Below are 27021 nucleotides of genomic sequence, written 5' to 3' on the forward strand. Positions count from 1 at the left end.
AGATGGAGTCTTGCTCTGTCGCCAAGCTGAAGTACAGTGGTGTGATCTTGACTCACTGCAACCTCTGCCTCCCAGATTCAAGCAATTCTCCTGTCTCAGCCTCTCAAGTAGCTGGGACTACAGGCGGGTGCCACCATGCCCGGTTATTTTGTATTTTTAGTAGAGATGAGGTTTCATCATGTTGGCCAGGATGGTCTTCACCTCTTGACCTCGTGATCCACCCGCCTTGGCCTCTCAAAGTGCTGGGATTACAGGCATGAGCCATAGCACCCGGCCTATCCACTCTGTTAACAGCCAGATTCTGAGGCAGAGATTTCCTGGTAAGATTTTCCTTGGAGAAGTACTGAAGTTCAGACCACAGGTGCTGTCTTGGAAACTAACTTTTCGGTTTGCAAGCAGAAGCTGACTGCTCTAAGTTTGCAGATTGGTCAGAGATGGTGCTGGCAGTACCTTCCATTATGTAGCACATTTTAAAACTCTAGATAAACAAAACTCTAAGAGTAGATTTATTATCAGCCACCAATTGCTTCTAATAAAGAGCTCTGATTTTTAACAATTTTTTAAAAATCTTCAGGTGTTTTGGGAACTGAGTGATTCGGTCTCTGGTTGAGTATTCTGTTTGTACAAGCTGGGCAGAGGAAATGCCATCATTTTAGTGCTGGGATAAGATTCCGCATCTACTTGGACGTAGGGTCAGCCAGAGGTGGGCTGTGTGGACCTTCAGGGGGGAGGACAATGGGAAGTTCTTTCTCTGCTTCTGGAAGACCTAAGACCAGTGCTTCAGAAGTCTGTTCTTTGTTTCTGTCACACTTGCTGCCTAGCCCACCTGGCTTCTAAGCTCTAGTGTGTTGCCCCTGCCATGGTCTTCTGAGATGAGGTTAAAGGGCCTACTGGTAGTCAGGTGCTGCTTCTGGCACCAGCTGACAGCCCCTCTGTGAAGACGGAAGGTCCACCTGTCGATGCAGTTGTAGTCAATCAGGCACTTTAGGGGTTTGCCCTGACAGACAGTTGACATCCACCTGGACCTCTCTTGTTGCCCTCTTTGGAGGTTAATGAAGGTTAGCTTATGTTTAAGTAATATTATAACTTACCACTTTCACTCTTTAATCATGTGCCACTACATTACATAGGGCCCTTGGTGCATACACACTATTCCCACAGAACTCTTAAAACAAAGGTTGAATCATCACCTGGGAAGATCCCTTCTTGGTGGTATTATTCTATTTGTGTTTTAGAGACAGGGGTCTTACAACATTGCCCAGGCTTGTCTCAAACTCCTGGCCTCAAGTGATACTCCTGCCTCGGCCTCCTTAGTAGCTGAGATTACAGGTGCAAGCCACAGCACCCAGCTTAGCGGTTTTGTTTTGTCTTTTTTTGAGACAGGGTCTCACTACATAGGCTAGAGTGCAGTGGTGGGATCACAGCTCACTACAGCCATGACCTCCTGCGTTCAAGCAATCCTCCCACCTCAGCCTTCCTAGTAGCTAGGACCACAGTTGTGCACACCACACACAACTAATTAATTTTTTTTTTTTTTTTTTTTTTTTTTTTTTTTTTTTTTTTTTGTAGAGACAGGGTTTCCTTATGTTTCCCAGGCTGGTCTTGAACTCCTGGGCTCAAGTGATCTTCCCATCCCAGCCTCCTAAAATGCTGGGATTACAAGCATGAGCCACCATGCCTAGCCCTTGGTGGTATTTTTAATGAGAAAAATTTCCTCATTGATTGGACCAGAGTTTGGTCTATCACATTTTTCCCCAAGGGTAATTTTTAAAATCTCCTCCTAATTTACTACATGGATCATCCAAAATACATGCCACTTCCCTGATTAATACAATGTGAGTTCTGGGACTCTTGGGCCAATGTTCTATACAAGGTTCTAGAGGCGCAGCTATTTCACCACTGATCATTATTAAATTCTTTATCAATTTTGTGAAGCAGTCTGATAAGAAAAACATAAGAGTGCTTGCAGTTTTTATTGACCTTTCCATAATCTTTGACTCAGAGGACTGAAATCAGTTATAGCCCAAGATACGCAAACTCAGTATTGATTCCCCATCCCCACTCCCGCCCTCAGTCACAAAAGCTTATAACCTGCACTTAATACCACTGTATTTCAAGGTCAAGAGTAACAGTCCACAGTGAGGTTTAGATACAGTGTTTATTCCAATTACAAGGAATACAGAGGCCTTTCTCTGTTTCATCAGTGCAAGAACCAGAGGGCATTAATAAATAGATCATTGATCTTAGCCATTATTATCACAAAGAAGGACCAGTTGCTCTAAATCCAAAACCAACTTTCTAATTTATATATATTTTTAAATGTATGCATATACTTTTCTCAGTATACAAAGCTAGATATTCCATAAGGTACTTACTGAGATTTGTTTATGCACAAAATAGACATTTGGTTATAAGAAATTAAAATTTTTTTCAGGCTAAAATCAGTGAGGCTATACTCGGTGTATTGTCTTGTTAGAACAAACACTAAATTATTTCTTAAGGAGAATCTGAGCACAGGCAGACGGTCCTTTCTTAGCGCACCTCCAAGCTGAGGTGTGGTGGCCTTCTGTCTACCATATGTCCTTGCTATGTACCTCAGTTTTAATAAGAAGTTGTCAATCCCTTCCTAGCTTTCTGGCTTATTAAAACATATGGCTCTGCATTTAATTGGCAACATGGATGCTCTGTGTGCCAGGAATTTATCAGGATGTGCAATCTTTTTTTTTTTTTTTTTTTTTTTTAGCAACCCTATTAACTGAAGGATGTTTAATCTTGTAACTCACTGCTGCTCCTTAATTACTGAACTTTGGAAAATGAGCAATATTTGCAGAGAATTATGTGCAGGACAGCAATGCACTCATTTGTTTTAGGTCAGTAGGTTTCAAACTTTTTAAACCATAGAATCCTTGTTCAAACCTTGTCTTTCTTAGAAGCCCAGGGACAGGACCATGGGATGTTGGGAAGCTGCCCCTCAGAGGACATCTTGGAAACACTGCTAGGTCCTTTAACCCATCCGTAGACATCAGGGCAGAGACCCACAGAATGGCACACCCAGACTGGATCATGGGGCCTCTGAATTGTGCCTTGACGGAGTACCATTCTGTCTCACTCTGGCAGATGTTACAAGAAACAATCCTAGGAACTAAGTGAGGCATTCACTGTAAGGATGTTGTTAGACATGTCATTTTCCCCCCTGATTTCACAACATCTCCGGGAGAATCCCAAGGAGAACATTTTTCCTATTCTTTTTTTTTTTTTTTTTCCCTGAGACAGAGTCTTGCTCTGTCACCAGGCTGGAGTGCAATGGCGCAATTTCCGCTCACTGCAACCTCCGCCTCCCAGGTTCAAGCAATTCTCCTGCCTCAGCCTCCCGAGTAGCTGGGACTACAGGTGCACACCACCACACCCAGCAAATTTTTGTAATTTTAGTAGAGACAGGGTTTCGCCATATTGCCTAGGATAGTCTCAGACTCCTGACCTTGTGATCTGCCTGCCTCAGCCTCCCAAAATGCTGGGATTACAGGCGTGAGCCACCATGCCCAGCCACACTTTTTCTTTCCTTTGAGGCAGAAACCTTTAAAGTTCTTCTGAACTAATGGCTTCTTTTCTCTCATAGATGGAATGGCTTATCCTTTCCCTTCTTGGCCACTAGGAAACCTAAGAGGCAGCCCTGCAGACTACCTCCACCCAGGCCACGGGATTTCACGACAGGTGCTTCACAAACCAGCTTCTCACTCAGCTCCATACTGTTTTACAAAATATAGTCCCTCTGCCTTCACCCTTATACTGTGAAGTATTTTATTTTTGTATGTTGTTCTATTGTGAAGTTTAAAGCCACCCTCAATCTTTACTTTTGAAATAGGGTCTCCTTCTGTCACCCAGGCTGGAGTGCAGTGGCACGATCATGGCTCACTGCAGCCTCCACCTCCTGGACCCAAGTGATCCTCCCACCTCAGCCTCCTGAGTAGCTGGGACCATAGGCACATGCCACCATGCCTAACTAATTTTGGCATTTTTTGTAGAGACAGGGTTTTGCCATGTTGCCCAGGGTGGTCTCAAACTTTTGCACTCAAGCAATCCTTTTGCCTTAGCCTCCCAAAGTGCTGGGATTACAGGTGTGAGCCACAACACCTGGCCTTGGCAGTTTCCTTGGTAATGACTCTCATGTATTCTAGGTTCATTTTCTGGAGTAATGCAGAAAAAAACTTACTCCTTGTCTTTTAAGAATGCTGAAGATGGTTACTATGTTCACCTCAATACATGCTTAGTTCCCTGGCCTGGTCCACTTTGGATCTCGATCCAAATTATGCTGGTCCCCTTCCTCTCCATGTGACTTGGGTTTATAGATGTTCTTATTAAGGCATTTGCTAATCCACTCATGTTTTAAAAGTGGGGCAAAGTGTGGTGGCTTATGCCTGTATTACCTGTAAGGTGATATATTACTGGTGCCAGCGTCAAAGCTGTGGCAACCAAAAGCCATAGAAGCCAAGATTTGGAGGTGCAAAAACAAGAGCCTTGCTGAAGAAAATGGCTTGCCCGAGCTGCAGAGAGAAGCAGAGGCAAGAGACAATGCAGAGAGAAGGGAGCTGCCTGATGATGTTCCAGTCCAGTGACAGCCAGATCTGATCTGCTTCCCTCAGTTCTTCCTTCTGTGACATACCTCACCTCAGAACAACGACAACCTCTTTACTAAAGCTGACTTGAATAAATTTCTGTTCCTTGCATCCCAGAAATTTCAGATTAAGGTCAAAGAGAATCACCAGATGGAATATCAAGCTGCAGTAGGTGAGTGGCTCTCAGAGCTCCTATCATCACGTGAGAGCCTGCTCTGGGTGAACTTTCTGGTATCATCTACAGTCTCGGTTCCATTAAGATTCCCAAACTTTGGCTTAGAAGTTGACACCATGCAACCATCTTCACGAAACTTTTCCGACAGGAAGAAAACTAAAAATTTAAACACAGCCACTACAAATTCAGAGTTACTATTCAGAGAAAAAGTCAGGGGCTCCTGCAACTCTCCATGGGTATACAATCTCCAGATTGAATATTAACAAATCAGTATTAATCGGCGCACATAACAAATGTTGGTTCCCAGGGTGCTGGGCCAAGGTGCTTTTGCATTTGAATCAGTGACCTAGGTAATGGAATTGAAAGTATGTTTAATTCAGGCTGGGCACCACAGTTCATGCCTGTAATCCCAGCACTTTGAGAGGCTGAGGCAGGAGGATCGCTTGAGCCCGGGAGTTCAAGACCAGCCTGGGCAACAGAGCTAGACTCTCCTTCTACGAACAAATAATATTTAATTTTTTTAAAAAACAATTCTTTCCTGGTGGTTCTGGGAGGGAAAATGAAAAAAAGGAGTATGCGTATTTGGCTTATTGCTGGTATCACACAAGGAAGGGCATCTAAGCATGTCTTTGTTGGGGATCTCGGTTTTCTGGAGGATGTCAGCCCTCCCTCCCTGGTTCATGGCTATTAGAACATATGGCTTTGCTCTGATGTAGCAACAGATATTTATTCAATTTTAAAATCTGATAACTTTCTTCAATTTTTGAAATGTTTATTTACCAATACATAGGAAGTTCCTAAAGTTTCAAATAGATATACTCACTATGTGGAGGGTGAAGCCTTTCCCAAACCAATGAGTTTCACTACATCGGGGACAGAGGATGGCAGAGGAGGTGGCTTCTAGCCTCAAAAGATTGGCTGGCTCCACAGACACTGTCATGGTGCTCCCCTTCCTCTTCCAGTCCTCACCTTGGGTATAAAGCCCCTCACACTGGCCACACTGGACAGTCCAATTCAGTTTTTTTTTTTTTTTCTTGAGACAGAATCTCACTCTGCTGCCCAGGCTGGAGCACAGTGGCATGATCTCGGCTCACTGCAACCTCCACCTCTCAGGTTCAAGCAATTTTCATGCCTTGGCTTCCTGAGTAGCTGGGATTACAGGCATGCACTACTATGCCTGGCTAATTTTGTATTTTTAGTACAGATGGAGTCTCACCATTTTGGCAAGGCTGGTCTCAAACTCCTGGCCTCAAGTGAGCTGACTACTTTGGCCTCCTAAAGTGCTGGGATTACAGGCATGAGCCACTGGGCACAGCCCTAATTCAGTTTTGAGTCAACCCCCTCTCTTCTTTCCAGTACAGAGCTCTTTCTTGCCCTCTGTCTCAATTCTGTCACCTAACTTGTCTTCTGCCTATTCTGGGGTCTCTCTCCTGCCAACTCACCAAGCACAACCTCTACAGCCAAACTCTACCCACATAATTCAAGTCTAACCCTATCCATTTTTTATTTTTTTTAGATGGAGTCTTGCACTGTTGCCCAGGCTGAAGTGCAGTGGTGTGATCTCAGCTCACTGCAACCTCTGCTTCCCAGGTTCAAGAGATTCTCTTGCCTCAACTTCCTGAGAAGCTAGGATCACAGGCACGTGCCACCACACTTGGCTAATTTTTGTATTTTTAGTAGACAGGGTTTTGCCATACTGGCCAGACTGACCTCAAGTGATCCACCCACCTTGACCCCCTAAAGTGCTGGGATTACAGGTGTGAGCCACTGTGCCCTGCCGACTATCTTTTAATCTGGCCATCCCACACCTAATTCCTCTGCTGTTGAAGACCTACTGTTATCTATCTCAGTCCCATTTTTCACTTTATACTGGCCCCTGCAACTCAACCCACCCAACTGTGCTCATAGTTCACCCTCTCTTTGACCACTGTTTTGCAGTAAGTTAGTGACAAAGAACCAACACACCACAGGAAGGAGTGGAGACAATTCGCTTCTGTCTTTCGTGCCCCTGGTGCTTCCAGTGCTAGTTAACTAAAGTTTCTCTGCATCTTCCACTAGGGGGTACCACTCCATAACGTTTGAAACCGGAAGTCTGCTGAATGCAGTTCTTAATGAAATATGAAGTCCAGGCACACTGAATTTTTTTTTAAACTTTTCTGAGCACATGCTGTAATTTTATGAAGCAATTTAATTTGATTCTTTTTAAATAAAAGCTGCCCCATGGGCAGAGTAATAGGCAACAATCTTAAGCAGTATAAACCCCTATAAGGGAAGGCCAATTAAAGACCCAGGTTCTGTTACAATAAGATAGTCATGAATTAAATGAAATAACTGCAAAAACTGAGAACAGCCAGACAAGTGAAATTATTTTTATTTTAGCAAGAGAAATGAGCATGCTAAACAAAAGCAAAAGCTTTTGTGAAAACAAAAATACAAGCAACTCAGCTGTTCCTGGGACTGTGTAAATGAAACAATTTGCTTATCTTTGGGGTGTTAAGAGAAGATTTGCAACAATCAACAATGGTTCAAAGTTAACATTTTTGGAGGGTTTTTTTTAGGAGGAAATATGCCAAGGCCTTATAGTGTAGTGTGGTTGAAGATGCAGGATGCTGGAATGAGGCTGACCTTTGAATTGCTCATCTCCCCATTACAACTGTGAGAACTTGGGCAGCCTCCATTGCACTGGCTTCAATCTTAGTTTTGCATCAGTTCATTGAGTATGATAATTGTACCGAATGCCCCCATTTGTGCATGAATTAGACAGGACAACATATATAATGTGCTTACACAGTGACTAAAAGCACTGGCTCACAGAAGGCACTCAATAAATGTTAGCTATTAATCATGAGAACAGAAAAGTTAAGCAATTTGACCAAGGTCACATAATTATATCCTAATGAACTTCTAGGGTAGAATCTGAACTTCCTTAAGTTCAGGCCAGCATTCTTTCCCCTATACTATACTATTCTCCTAGTATCTGAGAGTTTATTAGCAATAGATTAAACATATTCTGCGGTTAGCTTTTGGTTTTGTTGGCAAAGTATATACATTGTTGTGGCCGTGTAAATATGACTCCAGCAGAAAGTATTTTTAAAGAGTTTGACCTTTAATTTCCTTTCCTACTTTTAGAAATTTATCCTAAGGAAAAAAATCTGAAGGAAAAGGTTGGGGAAAGAGGAGACACGAAGTTTTGAAAAACGGTTATATGCAAAAAAGATGGCCATTATCACATTCTTTGGAATATTGAAAAACTGGATATAACCTATATGTTCAACAATCGTTAAATATGATAGACCTATGAATAATGGCACCATTAAGGAACCTGGAAAATTTTTATTTCATTCTTCATCTCATTCCAAAAGGAATTTGATTACTCGAATAATTGTGTATATATCTTAATTATAACCAATTAAAAATTAAATATTTACATGGATAAAATCCAGGAAATAAAATGAAAAAAAAAAAAGGATTTTTTTTTTTTTTTTTGAGATGAAGTCTTGCTCTGTTGCCCAGGCTGGAGTGCAGTGGCACAATCTTGGCTCACCACAACCTCTGCCTCCAGGATTCAAGCGATTCTCCTGCCTCCGCCTCCCGATTAGCTGGGACTGCAGGTGCACGCCACCATTCCCGGCTAATTTTTTTGTATTTTTAGTAGAGACAGGGTTTCACTATGTTGGCCTGGCTGGTCTCAAACTCCTGACCTCGTGATCCGCCCACCTCGCCCTCCCAAAGTGCTGGGATTATAGGCATGAGCCACAACACTTCACCAAAATGAAGTGATTTTAGCAGTATTTGGACTAGAAATTACTTTTTTCTTTTCTTGAGTTCTCTGAATAATACTGATACAAAAAAGAATTGTTTAGAGTGAACTTGTTTCTTATTTTACTAAAGAGTTTACATGATCCAAGTGTCCTTTAATACATCATAACCTGTGTAATAAAATGTGAGGCATGAGATCTGAACTCTCCCTACAGAGTAAACTCTGAGGAACATGACAATGTATATTAGTCTTCTGCCTCTCGGAACTTAGGAGCTGGTAGGGGAAATACAGTGTATATATGGACCTTGGTACAGCTTCACCTCCAAGATCTTTAACACCCCATCTCATACAAGCACTTTATCTTTCCAGCTTTCATGGCACCTGCCAATTAACATCATTAGGACTGCCAATCTACTGGTACTTTCTTTTTCTTTTGATCCACAGGCTTGGTATCATTTTTTTCACCATTCAGATTAACTACTAATGCCCATCACTTTAGCCACCCCCCCTCCACAAGGACTGCAGTATCTTGAATTTTTACCTTTCTAATTCATCTGCCCTGAAAACCACCATATGCTGGTCACATTCAGTCATTTCTTTCTCCCAGCCTGAGGTGTGGGAGCCTTATGTCCAGTTGCATTCCGCAGAGGGCATTTTTATCACCCTGCCCTCCCATTTCAGAGGTAGGATAATCCTGCATCTGTTCTCTGAAACCAGTGGCTCTGACGGGTGGATCAGCATCTCCAGCCTGCTTCTGCCTTTGCACCATCAGTGAGCTTGCCACCCCTCTCTTTGACCTCATCTGAACTATTTTCTTTTTCCCTCAGAATAAACACTTCTCTGCCATCTTTAAAAGAAGCCTTTCCTTTAGAATATATGCTCTTCTAGACAGTTACCACTTGCCTTTCTCTTCTCCTTCCCTTTCCACACATTTCTAAAAACAATCTTTCTCCTTTAGAACCTTATTCTCTCTTTTTTTCTTTTTCCTTTTTTTTCTTTTTTTTTTTTGAGACAGGGTCTTGTTTGTTGTCAGGTCTGGAGTACAGTGGTGTAATCATAACTCACTGCAGCCTTGACATCCCTGGTTAAAGCTATCCTTCCACCTTAGCCTCAAATAGCTGGGACCTCAGGCACATGCCACCACACCCAGCTAATTTATTTTTATTTTTTGTAGAGACAAGTTCCGCTTATATAGCCCAGGCTGGTGTCAAATTGCTGGGCTCAAGTGATGCTCCTGCCTCGGCCTCTCAAAGTGCCTTTACTCTCTTTTGACATTGAAAATCTGTTACCTTGATTAGTGGAATGAATAAACTAGTACCTTTAGATAATCCAAGGAGAGGAGAAAAGGAGGAAAGGCTCTGAGCTCAAGAATGGGGCTTGCACTTTTAGGGGTGTGGTGATCTGCTAGATAAAGGCATAAGATCTACCAGATAGGCTTGGCATGATGCCTATAATCCCAACAATTTGGGAGGCTGAGGCAGAAGGATCTCTTGAGCTCAAGAGTTTGAGACAAGCCTGGACAACAGAGGGAGATGCCTCTCTCTCAAAACAAACAAACAAACAAACAAACAAAATCTGCTAAAGTTGTGAAAACTGAATTCCTTCCTAGATACTAGTGTTGTGGACTAGTGATTCAGTGATACAGGGGTGGTTGGAACTCAACCATAATGATACGAAGAACTGTTTATTCTTTTATTGAAAAAAAAAAAAAAAACAGTGGAAGACTGGATCACACTATGGGCACTTGTTGAGAATTTTGGAACTTCCTGTTTTGGGGTATAAGAAGTGAGGGAATTAAATTCAAGTCACTTGAATTTCCCTCAGTCTTCTCTAATACCTAGTTTCCACATTTCATTCATTCAACAAAATGGAATCAATGTTCCATTATTTAAAACAGTATTACTTTTTAATTTTAGTGTGACTTATAAAGTGCAATTTGATACTTAATTACATGCTATGATTAATGACTACTATTGGCTATTTTGATTGTTTCTTACTCCTAATATGTACCCTATCAGACTACAAATGCCTTGAGGTCAAGGATCCTTTTTTGTCTAATTAGCATAGGGCTGAACACTTGGGAGATGCAAACAAAATTCCTGTTGTTCAATTTAATAAGCATTTTAACTTTCCAAGTTTCAATGGGTTTTGAATGACTTCTGAATACAATATATTATACTAGATGTAGTGTAATAGAGAAAACATTTGTATTACTTGCATTTTACGAGCTGGAAGAGAAGCAAGAACACAATACCTAGAGAAGACTTAGTAAGAAATCAGAATGTCCCAGTACTCCCTTGTATATGCTATACCAACCAAGATAAAAAAACAAAACAAAACAAAACAAACAAACAAACAAAAAAGCCAGAATCCCAGGCAACTTAGGGAGCCAATTTGAGTTCTTTTTATAATAAATCCTATAAACCCCTTGTAGTTCACTTCCTTAGGTCAGACACTCCAGATGTCTTTGTGGATAGCAGCTAGGTCTTCTGGGACCTTGGATTGGACCTTTCTCTAGTCAGGCAAGTATTCTGAAAAGAAAAAGAAATCACATGTAGTCCAGCACATTTTTCTCCTTTCTTGGCTTCTCCACCAGCTAGAGAGTTATTTAAAGGCTCTGAACCTCTCCAGTCTTTGATTCTTTTTAAGGATCATTTTATTTTTAGAGAACTTTCCACATTTCCTAGTTATAAAGCCAGACTGGGTGATCTGGCCAGAAAATCATTTTCCCTTTAAAAAAAAAAAAAAAAAAAAAAGCTAAAATTTGAACGGAGGCGTTGAATTCGAAACAGATCTAACATAGTGTAATTCCCTGGACACTCCAACTTGAGACTGAAAGCTGAGCGAAAGGAGTTTCTGAAGCTAACCTAAAAGACAAAATGGTCTAGAGCCATCTTTCCCCCCCAAGTAAAGCAGGATTAACAATCTGAAATCCTCAAGCTTCCAGGACCACGGTGCAAGCCCTCAGCAGAAATTTCTGCTGGAGGCCGGAACGCCTTTTGATTTAGGAAGACTGGCCCAGGAACTCTAGTCACTTGGAAGGCGGAAAGGAAGGTGATACTTGAGCCAGGTATGAGCCACTCAGAGGCAGCCTGGGACCGGCACTCACCTCGGAGAGGAGGAGCTGGAGTCCGATGACCCGGACGGGGAGGAAAGGCGAGCCTGAGTCTACCAGATAAGGTTAAAAAAAAAAAAAACACCCACAAGCTCACCTCGGAAAGGGCGGGCGAGGTGCGGCTCCCGGTGATCCGCGGGGGCGGAGCGCACCTGGGCCGAGGCGGAACTGGGGGGTGTGGGCACTGCCCGTGGGACGTGGAACTAAACTCACCTGTGCGGGAGGCCGAGGCGGAGCTCGGGCAAAAACCCACCTGAGCCGGCGGGAAACCCGATCCGCGAGCAGTGCCCCTGCTAGCTTGCCGCGGAGGGGGCGGCGCCCCGCGGCTGGGCCCCGCTCGGTGAGCACGCGCCTCGGTCCCCGCGCGGCCGCCATGACCTGGAGCGCCACGGCCCGGGGCGCCCACCAGCCCGACAACACCGCCTTCACGCAGCAGCGCCTCCCCGCCTGGCAGCCGCTGCTGTCGGCCAGCATCGCGCTGCCGCTCTTCTTCTGCGCGGGCCTGGCCTTCATCGGCCTGGGCCTGGGCCTCTACTACTCCTCCAACGGCATCAAGGAGCTGGAGTACGACTACACCGGCGACCAGGGCACCGGCAACTGCTCGGTGTGCGCCGCGGCCGGCGAGGGCCGGGCGCCGCCGCCCCCCTGCTCGTGCGCCTGGTACTTCTCGCTGCCCGAGCTTTTCCAGGGCCCCGTCTACCTCTACTACGAGCTGACCAACTTCTACCAGAACAACCGGCGCTACGGCGTGTCCCGCGACGACGAGCAGCTGAGCGGGATGCCCAGCGCGCTGCGCCACCCGGCCAACGAGTGCGCCCCCTACCAGCGCAGCGCGGCCGGCCTGCCCATCGCGCCCTGCGGCGCCATCGCCAACAGCCTCTTCAACGACTCCTTCTCGCTGTGGCACCAGCGCCGGCCCGGCGGGCCCTACGTCGAGGTGCCGCTCGACCGCTCCGGCATCGCCTGGTGGACAGACTACCACGTCAAGTTCCGCAACCCGCCGCTGGTCAACGGCAGCCTGGCGCTGGCCTTCCGAGGCACTGCGCCTCCGCCCAACTGGCGCCGGCCGGTCTACGAGCTCAGCCCCGACCCCAACAACACCGGCTTCATCAACCAGGACTTCGTGGTGTGGATGCGCACGGCGGCGCTGCCCACGTTCCGCAGGCTGTACGCGCGCATCCGCCAGGGCAACTACTCGGCCGGGCTGCCGCGGGGCGCCTACCGCGTCAACATCACCTACAACTACCCGGTGCGCGCGTTCAAAGGCCACAAGCTCCTCATCTTCAGCAGCATCTCGTGGATGGGCGGCAAGAACCCCTTCCTGGGTATCGCGTACCTGGTCGTCGGCTCCCTCTGCATCCTCATCGGCTTTGTCATGCTGGTCGTCTACATTCGCTACCAGGACCAGGACGACGACGACGACGCCGAGGAGTGATTCCAGCTTTCCAGGGACCCTTCCTGCTTCTTGCCAAAACTCTTGCGAGCTTCTTTTGGCATCACCCCCTCGTCCCTCGCCCCTCGCCAGATTCCAACCTCACCTCGCTTTTCTCCATTTGTGAATGAGGGGACCAGAGAAGGGAATTACCCCCTTGCCCTTGTGGGGCTTGCTAGACTGTCTTGCTGTGGGGAGGGATGTTGACTACAGAGTGAAACATCCTTGCAAATTCTCCCCACCTCCTTCACGACACCGAGTTGCCATGTTAGGTTCTTCAATCTGAGAGTGGAAGGGATCCCTATGGAGACTCCTGTTCAACCCCTATTAGAAAGAGATTGAGACACCTAGCAATGTGAAATAACTGAGATCAGGCAACTGGCAAATGACTCCTGACTCTTGAGTCCAGAGCTTTTGTCACTACAGCACAGTGGTGTTCTTTTCTTTGGGGGGAGAGTGGGTTGGAATGAAGAGTGAGGCCCACACATTACCTGAAGAGACGTGGAGGCGTGAGGGAGAACATGCCTGTTAAATATGCAGCTAGATTAGAAGACACCAACTAGAGATTCAGACACAGTAAGGCTGGGGTGACACCCTTGAAGCTGTGTTTTAACAAACTCCTCTGGAGATTCCCATTTTCCCTCAAATTTGGGATTCAGGACCCTGAACCAGGTTGGGCCTGAGTTCACTTTTTCAGATAGCAATTTGTTCCCAGGGGCAGTGACAACCATGATGTTCCAGGTTTGGTCTGGCACTCTGCCTTGAATGTCGGAAGCTCTTGATGACTTGAATGAATTTTTTAAAAATCACTATCTGGGGAAAATAGTTGGCATACAGATTTGTAAGTCAGGATTTATGTTATTCATTTGATATTTCAGTATAAAAGCCAGGTACTGTGCAGAAACTCGAAAATGTGAGGCCAGTTTGTACAGTTCAGAGGAAATGCTTTAACGCAGAATCAGATAGCTGGAAGAGATCTTCGAGGAAAAGTAATTTCCCTAAAGTCACATCTGTGTCTCCTAGCTCATTCTTCTTTGTCATTTAATTGTGTGTGTGTGTGTGTGTGTGTGTGTGTGTGTGTGTGTGTCTGAGTGTGTGTGTGTGATTAGAAAGGGCTTCATTCAAATCTTTTTCCTTGGATCTGGAAAAAGAATTTATGTTTTCAAATGAAATCTGTTGATTTCTAGTAATCATATTTCAATCAAGGAAAAGGCATATATAGTCTTATATGTAAACTAGAATCAAGATTATTTGAATCTGAGATGACATTAAAACTCAACTAAAAGCATTCAGTTGATTTTGTTGATTGACTAACATCAGTCAATATGTTTAAAGTTATTCTAAGGAGCAATAGCTTTATTTAAAAAAAAAAAAAAACCTTGTATGGCAAAAGAACTTTTTTAAAAGCCCTTTGTGATATCATCTTACCAGTTTATTTGCTAAAAGTAAACAGTTATTTGGTATTTGTCAGAATTCTTCAGTGCCTGCTATTACAGCCATTTTCCAGTTACTACTCATTTCATTATACTCATTCACTTAAGGCAGTGCAAGATCTTGAAGTATTTTTTTTTAGCAGTTAAGTAATATTGAATCGTATTGAATTGTTTACATAGTTTATTCTAGTTCTTTGAAAATTCTGAACAATGGACAGTGTGCAGGTTACTGACATCTGCCTTAAAATTTCTGGGACTGTCCTAATTTAAGAGATTCTATCCCATTATTTACAGATACCAAAAAATACTTTGTTAATTCCATGTATTGCCCTCCAAACTCCTAAACACGACATAATTTTATTATTAGATTTTGTATGGTGATTTTATGCTATGAAAATATGATCATTATATGTACATAGAGAAATTTTTATTTGTTACAAATGTTTGAGCGACTTACTAGCCCAGCCCTCCTCTATTTTGGGTAACAGAATTTACTACATTTTTTTACTATGTAGTTGAGAGTAACATGTATTTTGTTATTTTTAGAATGATCAATACATTGCTATAAAATTTTAAATGAGATCAGGAAAGTTAAGGTATTCTGATTCTGTTTAAATTAATGAATATGGCTCCAGGCCCTATTCTCTGGGTTTCTGAGAAAGAATAAAGGTTATGTTTATTTTACCTTTGTTATCAAGTTTGCTTAATTCTTTGAACTATGATCTTAAAGGCACAAACAGCACCAGCCACTTTGCTAATTTCTTAATCGTAGATTTATATTGCAGCAAGAAAACCATCTTTTATGATAACACTCAGTTAAAATGAACTCAACTCATTGTTAACTTCCGAAAACAGAATTTGAACTTTATCAACCTCAACATGTATGTAAACTAGTTAGTACTCAAATATGCTTTGCATTTAATAAATGTCAACTAATTTTTTTTGTAGTATCAAAAGTTATTAAAGAATGTGATGATAGTAGTCTTCTGCATTTTACTTCAATTATAAATTGCAGTTACTTACTGGGTATTCTGGACTTTAAAACAGCAGAAATTTTAAAACTGAAATGTGAAACATTTTCCTACAATGATCCCTGTGCTGTGGCATTTTGTCTGGTGTCTCAGCCTTCTTGTTGGCCTGAATTCCCATGGTGCCCTAGCTACAGGTATGTTCCCTAGCTAGAGATATCTTCTGCAAGTGAGATAGCAAAGAGTGATCCTCAACAACTGGACTGGAAATGAGCTTTGACCTAACTTTGTCAAATAAAAGCACAAACAAAAGAGAAAGTAAAGTAGTTGGTGAGAGTTTCTAAAACAATAATATGTCACTGTATTTCCTCAGATGGTTAAAAAAAAATTAAAACAATAATATGACAAGAAATATTTTCCAGGTATCTCCACAACCAAATCAACTAACCAATTTTGCTCACTATAAAATTATTATATATGCGTGCGTGTGTGTGTGTGTGTGTGTATGTATATATATATATATATATATATATATTTTTTTTTTTTTTAAGATAGAGTCTCACTCTGCCAGCCAGGCTGAAGTGCAGTGGTGTGACCTCAGCTCACTGCAACCTCCACCTCCCCGGTATAAGAGATTCTCGGGTCTCAGCCTCCAAAGTAGCTGGGATTACAGGTGTGCACCACCATGACCCGCTAAATTTTTTATACTTTAATAGAGATGGGGTTTCACCATGGTGGTCAGGCTGGTCTTGAACTTCTGACCTCAAATGATCTGCCAACCTTGGCATCCCAAAGGGCTGGGATTACGGGTGTGAGCCACCGTACCTGGCCTATGTAATTATTAAAAATCATAAACAGACTAAGAGTCTGGAATTTCCTTTAGAGCAAATATCACTTCATAATATATAAATAACCACAACCCTTTCTACCTTACTTTAAGTCTGTCATCCTCTTTCTGTCATTGGAGATCTCAACAATCTTGCGTAACTCTCAGAGTTGCTGCTAGAGCTGCAAGGTCATCAACTCATTCCCTATAAGCCTTGGATATAAGAAGTCCAAGGGCATATAAGTAATTAAGAAGTAAATTCCTGGCTGGGAGCAGTGGCTCATGCCTGTAATCCCAGCACTTTTGGAGGCAAGGTAGATGGGTCATTTGAGGTCAGGAGCAAGACCACCCTGGCCAATATGGTGAAACTCCACCTGTACTAAAAATACAAATAGCGGGGTGTGGTGGTGGGCACCTGCAGTCCCAGCTACTTGGGAGGCTGAGGCAGGAGAATCGCTTGAACCCACAAGGCGGAGGTTGCAGTAAGCTAAGATCACACAACTGCACTCCAGCCTGAGCGACAGAGTGAGACTGTCTTTAAAAAAAAAAAAAAAAGTAAATTCCCTCTTCTTTTATTTTTATTTCTTTGTGTTCCAGATTTTTTTTTCTCTCTACTTAAAACAGAACTGGCTGATTTTAAATTGCAATTAAAAAAACAATTAACTTTAATTTTTTTCCCCAAGAGAATGTCTGTTAAGTCTCCTCCAACCAAAACAGAGTAGTTTTAAAAGAGTTGTTAAGAAGGTCTTCATGAACCTGAAGTACATTAAGGTCCCAAACAGATTCTTACATAAGAGCAGCAGTTTGTCAGGAATTTGCCAACTTTCCTAATAGTGTTAATGCTATGTACACAGGTATCTTCTATTATTTCCTTGGTTATTAGTGAATACACTAACAAAACATATTCAGTAAAAATGCTTCCCCACTGCTTTGCCACCTTGCATTAAGATTGCCGTCATTAGTGGTACTCATGTCAATTAGGTTACCGGAGCACACTAGCATTCCTTTATTTAATGTAGTTTGCTATCCAAGTTCACATAGGACAGAGAAAAATCCTGTGGCAATGAAACCCAACATGAACTTTGGGAGTTGTTGGAAGACAGGAGAGGAGAATAAAGGGAAAGATGAGGTCTGAAGCATGAGGCATCTTTCTGGAGGAGCAGGATACCTGGAAGGCAAGGGATTGGCAGCAAAGGAAACCCATGACTAGGGCAGCGCTCACCACCAGGGCCACTGATGACAAGGCCTTTGAGAAATTTGGTAAGCGAATGGTGGCTCACCTCCTTTTGAACCCCTTGGCTTGTCTTTTTGATCAATTTGAGTGTGATTTATCTTTTTCCTTCGGAGCAAAAGGTATTACTGTCAAGAACCTTAGCTAATAGCCTGGCCCTCTACATTGAGCTCTTAACTAAGTTCCCATTATAGTGGCTGGAACCTTACATTACTGATGAAAACCGTAGATGATGTGTCATTAATAACGATACTTTGTTCTTCTAAAAGGCCTTTGTTCTGAAAGTCCAAGGTGCTTAACACTATGTGGTCTCATTAATCTTATCCATCAAAAATGCATGAGGTTTTAGAAAGTAATCAAGACCAATGAGGTCGAAATATATTCCTTTCTATTTTGCTCGGTTTTGTACAGAACTCTTTAAAATTAAGTAATGTTCTAAAATAAAAGAAAACATAAATTCTGGATGAGGCAGTGACAATCATTGAAATGGACCATGAGTATTTTCAAAGGAAGACTTGATTAATTCTTGTTATGATTTTAATAAGTAAAAGACATTTCCAATTTTTGTTAAAGAATCCAAAATGGGAACGGAAACATTTCCTATTCATACTAAGTGACAACATGTAAAACTGCTTCTATTCTTTTCATTTTTTTCCTACAGGTCTTGAAGATGAAGACTTATCTGTTATTTCAATGTAATTTTCAAACAACGCAATTGTGGTCTTAAGTTTTACTTAGAGGAGCCAATCAGCTCATATATTCACTTTCATGAACCTTTAAAACATTACTGAACATCACATATATAAGTGGCATAATCTCTGTCTCCAACCCTAACTTCTCTCCAAGCTCACATTTCCCAAAATCCTCTTTAACACATCTGAATGCCCTCCCTCTAGGTACCATAACTTCTGTGTGGGCCATACTAACTTCACTGGCTACTCCTCCAAACCTACCCTGCTAAGAACAGCAACAGATGCTGAAAATGACTCCTCTATCTCCTCAAGGACCCCTGAACTGCCTCCTTGATTTCTCCCTTTCTGTTTCCATCCACCTAGTTGTCAGATCCTGTTACTTCTATATCCCAAATGCATTTTCAGTCAATTCTCTCTTTATCACCGCCCTGACCCAGGGCTTTGCCACTTCTCATCTGAAAGTTGGAGGAGCCTCCTACCTGGGCCCCAGTTTATCCCCCACATCACAGCCACAATGAGCTACACAAAACACAAGTCCCATCATGTTACCCCTCAATGCAAAATCACTCATGTCCACTCACAGCCTACAGGAGAAAGTAAAGTCCTCAGCAGGACATACAAGCCTTCATGGTTGGCTTCATTCTAAGTCTTCATCCACTTTTCCTCTGACACCCCACCAAATTCCAGCCATATTGAATGACTTGAAGAGGCCCTAACCTTTGTGTCTTTACTCATGCTGGTCTTGTTCCTCCATGTGACCACCAGAATCTGCGCATTCATTCTTCCTGAGGACTTGACTCCATGTTTTCATCCTCTGTGAAGTTCCTTCCAAGTCTTCTTTGCCTCTTCCATCCCTTGTCCTTAGCCTACTCATCTCTTGGTACTTATTCCATTTCTTTCTCAGAGCATTTGCCATGTTGCCTAGAAGCTGATTATTCATTTATCTATCTCCATATTCAGGCTTCTTGTTTTATGAGAGCTGAGAATCTTTTTCTCATTCATCTTTCTTATTGCCAGTGCCAAGTCCCACAAGCAGCACATGATGGATCCTCAAACATGTGTTGAATGACAGCTAGTAAACCAGTGACTCCATTACTTTATTGTTACTGAACATTTTATTTCCTACAATATAGTTGAATGCATAGGAAATAATTCCAGAAATTATTAGATGCAGAGATGCATCTAATAATGTAAGATGTAGAGATGGCACTCTAAACATTGAAAACCTTAGAGTGCGGAGAATGCACATGTATTCTTGACAGCATGGAAATGCTCAGTGTAGAGTTTCCATCTGGATAACTTAAATGTACAATCAGGTTTTCCTCCATAAACTAATTTGCAGAAATGAATAGCAGATGGGTTACATTAGTCCACTGATAGTGAGGATAGTTACTTTATGCTCAAAAGTAATCAATATCTTTCCTATTAAACGGCAGTATGTTAATGAATGTTTACATTTTGTGGTGCTTCTTTATGAAAGAGAATTTTTTACTTACTGTAATAGTCTATAATAAAATGTAATGAACATCGCTTTCCCCTGCCAGGTAATTACCCCAGAATCCATTTAAACAAAAGTAGTATTTGCAGAGAAATATCCACAAAGGATGGAAAAAATAAATGGAACAGGAGTTGTCCCATTTGCTGGCTGGTGTTTGGTTTATAACATTTGGCACATCTTGATATCTACATAATAGCAGTTTTAAAGCCGTAAATAATATTTTACAGAGGTCACACCATAGTTATTTAAGTTCAGGGGTTTATTTCCCTGAGCACTAAGTAGCTATGAATGAATTATGTTTAGTCTGATCTGCCACAGAAGGGCCATAAACCTCCAAGTCATAGCAAACCGTGGAATATTACTTCAATACGTCAGGAAAAATGTACATGTAAAAGAATAATGCATGATAAGGGAAAGGTATTTTTATTTTTTTAAGTAATATATGTTACTGGGCAGGAGCTATAAAATTTTGTTATGTTAAACTTTCCTCCGATTCTGGAAAACAAGTTAAGACATGGCTTTGCATTGTCTGCCCTCAGCCAGTAAAGCAGGCCATGGAACCAGATGAAATCCCCAGGAAAGGGAGTCCCGCCCTGAGTAAGAAACAGTTTCTCCTCCCTGCACCTCCGATAGTTGAAAACAAAGAAAAGTTGCAAGATCACAAGAGATGAGTTTACAAACTTTTGTTACTAACAGCATTCTTTTCCAGTGACTCCCAAGCAAGTTTTTTTTGTAGATACTCCAAAGCAATGGTACCAACCATTTTTAACCTTAAGGTGCAATTCACTTTAAACATGAAATCTACAGGCTGGGCTTGGTGGCTCATGCCTATAATCCCAGCACTTTGGGAGGCCAAGGAGGGTAGATCACCTGAGGTCAGGAGATTAAGACCAGCCTGGCCAACATGGTGAAACCCCATCTTTACTAAGAATACAAAAATTACCCAGGTGTGGTGGCGCATGCCTGTAGTCCCAGCTACTCAGGAGGCTGAGGCAGGAGAATTGCTTGAACCCATGAAGTGGAGGTTGCAGTGAGTTGAGACTGCGCCACTGCACTCTAGCCTGATTGACAAAGACTCCGCCTCGAAAAAAAAAAAAAGAAAGAAAGAAAGAAAGGAAAAAAAAAGAAAAAGAAATCTACTTAAAATCCTGTTGAGCACGTACAGTGTACCAGACATCACAATGAGTGATTTCCCTTGGTTTTCTCATGTCATCTCTAAACAACCCTAATATTATCCTCATTTTGCAAATTCAGAAACAGAGGTTTGGAGAGAGAAAGAAACTGGTCCAATGTTATGCAGCTGGTTGGGGACAGCCAGGATTCCAGCTGAGGGCAATGTGACTTCAGAAGCTCTCTGGCTATTCAAAGTCAGCAGTGACAACACAAATCGCTGCCATTTGTTGACCACTCTCCAGGCAATGTTCTAAGTGCTTTGCCTATCACATTGTATTCCTCACCACAATCCTATGAAGCAGGTGCCAACATTAACCGCATTTCACAGATGAGGAAGCGGAGTTCGGAGAGGTTCAATAACTAGCCTAAGGCAGCACAGGTAGCAAGGAGAGCCAGAATTCAAAACAGGTTGGCCGACTGAGAGGCTCGATAAAGCACTCAACTTCTCATCCTCTAATTTTCTTTCAGATTTCATGCAAATAACAATTAATTATGAATGTTAAGACTAAATCTGTGAATAAGAACAGTCAAGACAGTCCTGAAAAAGAACGGGAGTTAAAGGTGTGAGGAGGTGGAGGGGGATTTCACTTGACCTGCCAGAAGTGGAGACTTACTGGAAAGCTTTAGTGACTTGGACAGGGTGATTTTAGTGTAGGGTAGACAAGTAGACCAACGTAACAGAATAGAGACAATTTAGGAGAGTGGTTACCCCTGGGAGAGAAGGGGTGAATGGCGGCAGGGAGGGCAAACAGGTGTATCAAAGTACTGGTAATACTGTGGGAGGTAGGTACACCAGTGTCCATCTTGCTATTATTCCCTAAGTTGTACATATATCATATATACTCTTTAGCACTGATAAACTACTAACAGTCTGGGCAATTTACTCCGTGCTGATGAAAAGGTTGGCAGGGAGTCTAAGGTTACACCTTCATGACACCTTTACTTGTCTGTGTTTTTGTTTTTTGAGACAGAGTCTTGCTCTGCCACCCCGGCTGGAGTGCAGTGCTGCAATCACAGCTCACTGCAGCCTTGACCTCCTGGGCCCAAGTGATCCTCCCACTCCAGCCTCCTGAGCAGCATGAACTACAGGCACATGCCATCACGCCCAGCTAATTTTTAAGTTTTTTTTGTAGAGACAGGGTCTTGCTATGTGGGCCCCACTAGCCTCCATCTCCTGGGCTTATGAAGTCCTTCCACCTCAATCACCCTATGTGCTGGAATCACAGGTGTGAGCCATCGCATCACGATGCCTTTAGAGTCTACTTTTTTCTGTGTCGCATCAGTGCTTCTATAGCCTCAAGTAACCCACAAGGTTAGAATAATTCATTCCTAAGAATCTGTGACCTCATTAAGAAACTTGGAAAATTTTAAAATTTGTTTTCTTTAAGTTGAAAAACAAAAATGTCATTAGGTGGATGACTGCCCAATGCACTTCATTTTAATAGGAGGTTCAAAAGAACACAGGCACCTCTGCAGGTAAGCCCCCTTGGAATTTCGGTGAGTCTAGACATTGTATCAAGGAAGCAAAACTCTGGCCAGTGCTGGCGTGGAGAGATGGCTTTTGTATCACAGGATACTCATAGCACCAAAGCTGTGACATCTCCTCATTGTCTTTCTTTTTTCTTTTTAAAAAATTTTTGTGGAAACAGGGGTCTCACTTTATTGGCCAAGCTGGTCTCGAACCCCTGCCCTCAAGTGATCCTCCTGCCTTGGCTTCCCAAAATGCTGCGATTACAGGTGTGAGCCACTGCAGCCAACCTCATTGTCTCCCATCAGAGCCGAAAGCGGGAGGCCATGCAATCTAAGTAAAAATTAACCCCAAGACAGAAACCTTGGGAAGGGAATAAGTAGCATTTTAGCCATACTTCCTTAAATTTACCACCAAAGGTAAACTCAGCAGCCAAGCAGTGGGCTCAAGTGCCAGCCCCTTGCATGTCATAAAGAGTCTTGCATTTTTCCTGCGCTGGAAATCCCTGGGCTGGGGAAGGAGGTTCTACAGAACTGAGAAAAGGATTCAACTCTGCCATCTGGCCCCCTGAAGTCATTTCACCGTGGCCTCGCTGCCCCTGCGAAGGCCTGTGGCCAGAGCCTGACTCCAGCAACACGGAACGCAGTGAACCATTTCTCAGGTTGATGCCTGTCCAATCTGTAATGAGAATCCCGTTTCTAAAGGTGTGCACTACTGCCCTCCGCTGGACATAGACAGAATCACCAGCATTTAATTACCTTTGGGCCTAATGCAAACGGCAGAAAAAAAAAAAATCTGCTCTTAGGTGATTGTGTATGTCCATGTGAAATAGGAAATTAAAGCTCCTCAGAAAACCAAATACTGCTTGATCTTACTTATAAGTGAAAGCTTAAGGATGAGAACGCATGGACACACAGAGGGCAACAACACATGCTGGGGCCTACCAGAGGGAGGAGGGTGGGAGGAGAGAGAGGGTCAGGAAAAATAACTAATGCATAGTAGGCTGAACACCCGGGGATGAAATAATCTGTACAGCCAACCCCCATGATGCAAGTTTACCTATGTAACAAATCTGCACGAGTACCCCTGAACTTAAAAGTTAAATAAAAATAGGCCGGGCGCGGTGGCTCAAGCTTGTAATCCCAGCACTTTGGGAGGCCGAGGCGGGTGGATCACGAGGTCGAGAGATCGAGACCATCCTGGTCAACATGGTGAAACCCCGTCTCTACTAAAAATACAAAAAATTAGCTGGGCATGGTGGCACGTGCCTGTAATCCCAGCTACTCAGGAGGCTGAGGCAGGAGAATTGCCTGAACCCAGGAGGCGGAGGTTGCGGTGAGCCGAGATCGCGCCATTGCACTCCAGCCTGGGTAACAAGAGCGAAACTCCGTCTCAAAATTAATTAATTAATTAATTGATTAATTAAAGTTCCTGAGCGTGAACACAGTATGGATGTTTATAAATTTTATGATAATTCTGTGACTTTCTATACATTCCAATTAACTGATAAAAATATATTTAATTTTTATTCAAATAATATTTTCTTCAATATAATTCTAGTGGTTACTATAAATTTCCTTTTTTTCTCTAAAAAACCTTTTTCATAAATGTGTTAGTTTTACAACTATGTAATAAAGAAAAATTCTTGGCTCTCATGTTGGAAAAGTACACGTCATTGACTTTGTCATAAGCCTAGGCACAAAAAACAGAAGAGACTGCCACTTTTCTTCTTTCCACCAAATGGCTTTGCCAAATAGGAAGAATATGTCTTTTTATATTTGAAACTACATTTTTCTTTGTAAGTGGAAGACTGATAAATATCGGCAGATGCCTTTCCCAGGAACTATATGAAATTGACTCACAGCTTAATGGACTGACAGATACACTCACCATAGTTGCTTCTTTCTGAAGCAGAAAGCCTCCAGAGTCTTTCTAGAAGCAAAATTAAGTATGCCAAGTTAGGATCCTATGAATTGCTTATACTGAAACAGTCATTTAATCTAAGCAAAAAGCTTTAGGCAGGAATGATTTAAACTTTTCATACTTTTCTGAGGTTGATATCGAACCTAAGAAATACAAATTTTTGTAAACTATTTTAAAATAAATAGTGTAAATGAATCAGGTACCATGCTTCAATACCAAAACAAATATTTCTTCCACTCTAAGCTGCACTCCCCCACCCCCACCCAACATTTTAACATTTCTAAAATCAGGATGTATCTCAAAGTCTTGCCTTCTCACAATCCATGACATTTTACAATTGCTGGCACTTAGACAGACTCACTGTCAGCCAGGCAATGGCCAGGATGTAGTTGTCATTATGCCGTATTACCATATTTTGGAACAAAACACCGCATTGTGTGCAATAATATAGGCACCGACGATTCTGTCTCTAAGGGATTCTGAAGAGTTGGACTCTGAACATGAAGGAATTTTAGGAAGATCTTCGCCAAAATAAACCTTAGTTTATTTTAAATATCTTTTTCTTTTCTTTTCTTCAGAAGCATGATATGAGAAAAATCTACCTGAACAAATATAAAAGAACCCTTTTAATAAGGATAAAGTGCAAAAAATTAAACGTAAAAAATTATTAGGTAATATTTTAATTGGCAGCATTTTTTTTTTCTTACTGGTACATAAAGTAATGGTGCATCTTACAACTGTTGACATTTTAAATTCAATAAATTATACAGCATAACAACAGAACAGTGGAAAAAATGCTTTTGAATTCAAAACCAGATGACATAAGATGGCGTTAACTGAAAAGTCATAGTCACTCAGCTTCCACTGCCTGCACTATCAATCCATTCTGGGAAGAAAATGGAATTTTAAAATGCTCTCACTCCTCTGATGTAAACGAATACTAAAAGAATAAAACAACGTGCCAGATGCCAACATGGATCAGCTCCTCGGCCTTCAGCATCTCACTATAATTACTGGATTCAGTCCAGCGAACCTTCAGGATCACAAGAAGGGTACGTGAGGGGCTCAGAGATCAAAGCCGACATGTAGCTCATCTGAAGCCCATGTAATATACCTCGCTGGAAGGATGCACTTGGGGATAGAGTGTCAGAAGAGTGAGAATATTAAAGACTCTTTCTCAGCCCCTGAGGTCTCCTTGGACCGGGAAGCTTTGCTGGATAGGCATACATCACGGCTCTGAGAATTACATCTCGCTGTGCTTTCTCAGTCTGAATTGCATGTGAGCGTGCGAGGTTGATGACCGTATATAAATCACAGTTATTTCTGTTGACAGGAAATAAAGTTAGACTATCAGACATACTCAGAGCCGATATCTGCTTTCATGTTTTTCAAAGTTATAGGGAAAAGATGTCTTCCATGATTGTGAACGTATTGTCAGAGTGAAGACTGAGCCAGTTCTGTAGCTCCCGGGTCCTTTTCTCTGCCAAGAATGGAAACCATGCTGTGATAAAACGTTGCCAAAGGAGAGTTCCAAATAAAAGCCTCCCAGTCTATTTAGACTTGGCGTGGCTGAAGACTCCCTTCAACCCCACCCTCTGCCACCCCACCCAAGGAATGAAGTTTTTGCTTTTCCTTCAAAAACTGTGTTTCTTGTTCCCCATCGCCCATCCCCATCTTCTCATCTCCCTCCCTGGGCTCTGTTTCAGCAAAGCTCAGGGAATCATATTTTTTTTTTTTTTTTTTTTTTTTTTTTTAGTGTACACGGATTCTTAGGGCCTACACAGAATTTTAGGGCCTCTATTAGCATAAAATATACACAAGTAAGTGCAATAGCACGCATATAGATGAACCAGTATATAAAGCAATTTCTAGTTACACGTTCTTATGAGACAATTCCTCTCCTGATCCTTCATAAAACAAGTTTCCCTCTGTCTTTGCTCAAGATCCATGTTTCAGTGCTGAGTCAAGCCACTGATTCAGAGACTCAAGAATGCTTTTCCTCTGTCTCTCTGCTGTGCACTTTACTTTTTATGCACCTTCAGAAGTTCCTTGCTTTCAAAAATGTTCTTACTTCCTTGCTTTTTGCAGCTTCAGGGGCTGTCCATCACTGCATACCTTCTGGACCTACAATTTTTTGTTTGTTTGTTTTTGGAGATGGAGTCTTACTCTGTTGCCCAGGCTAGAGTGCAGTGGCACAATCTCGGCTCACTGCAAACTTTGCCTCCCAGGTTCAAGTGATTCTCCTGTCTCAGCCTCCTGAGTAGCTGGGACTATAGGCGTGCACCACTACAAAAGGCTAATTTTTATATTTTTAGTAGAGACAGGGTTTCACCATGTTGGTCAGGCTAGTCTCGAACCCCTGACCTCAAGTGATCCACCCACCTCAGCTTCCCAAATTGCCGGGATTACAGGCATGAGCCACTGCACACGGCCAGGGACCTTTTATCTTTTCTAAAAGCTTCAGCAGTCTCTTTCTCCCTTTTGGAGAATCCCTTCTCACATTCTTGCGGGTGATCTCAGCTCATTGCCACCTCCACCTCCCAGGTTCAAGTGATTCTCCTGCGTCAGCCTCCCAACTAGCTAGGATTACAGGACCATGCTCAGCTAATTTTTGTATTTTTAGTAGAGATGGGGTTTTGCTATGTTGGCTAGGCTGGTCTCAAACTCCTGACCTCAAGTGATCCTCCTGCCTCATCCTTCCAGAGTGCTGAGGT

The 27021-nt window shown here is 42.5% G+C and overlaps 2 protein-coding genes across 2 annotated transcripts in view; one reads left to right on the top strand and one right to left on the bottom strand.

Annotated features, from left to right (window-relative positions):
• The window catches only part of PRKCH (protein kinase C eta), a 347816-nt gene that overhangs the window by 264889 nt on the left and 55906 nt on the right, over positions 1 to 27021 (bottom strand). The window lies entirely within an intron of this gene.
• TMEM30B (transmembrane protein 30B) lies at positions 11307 to 13193 on the top strand. Its single transcript, XM_003945177.4, has one exon. It carries the CDS (start codon positions 12037 to 12039, stop codon positions 13096 to 13098), a length of 1062 nt encoding a protein of 353 aa, XP_003945226.3. The 5' UTR covers positions 11307 to 12036; the 3' UTR covers positions 13099 to 13193.

This window comes from Saimiri boliviensis, chromosome 2, assembly GCF_048565385.1.
Source record: "Saimiri boliviensis isolate mSaiBol1 chromosome 2, mSaiBol1.pri, whole genome shotgun sequence".
Classification (NCBI taxonomy): Eukaryota; Metazoa; Chordata; class Mammalia; order Primates; family Cebidae; genus Saimiri; species Saimiri boliviensis.

Bases quoted from the DNA above. Each gene is read 5' to 3' on its own strand.
- TMEM30B (XM_003945177.4), top strand. From the start codon at position 12,037: ATGACCTGGAGCGCCACGGCCCGGGGCGCCCACCAGCCCGACAACACC.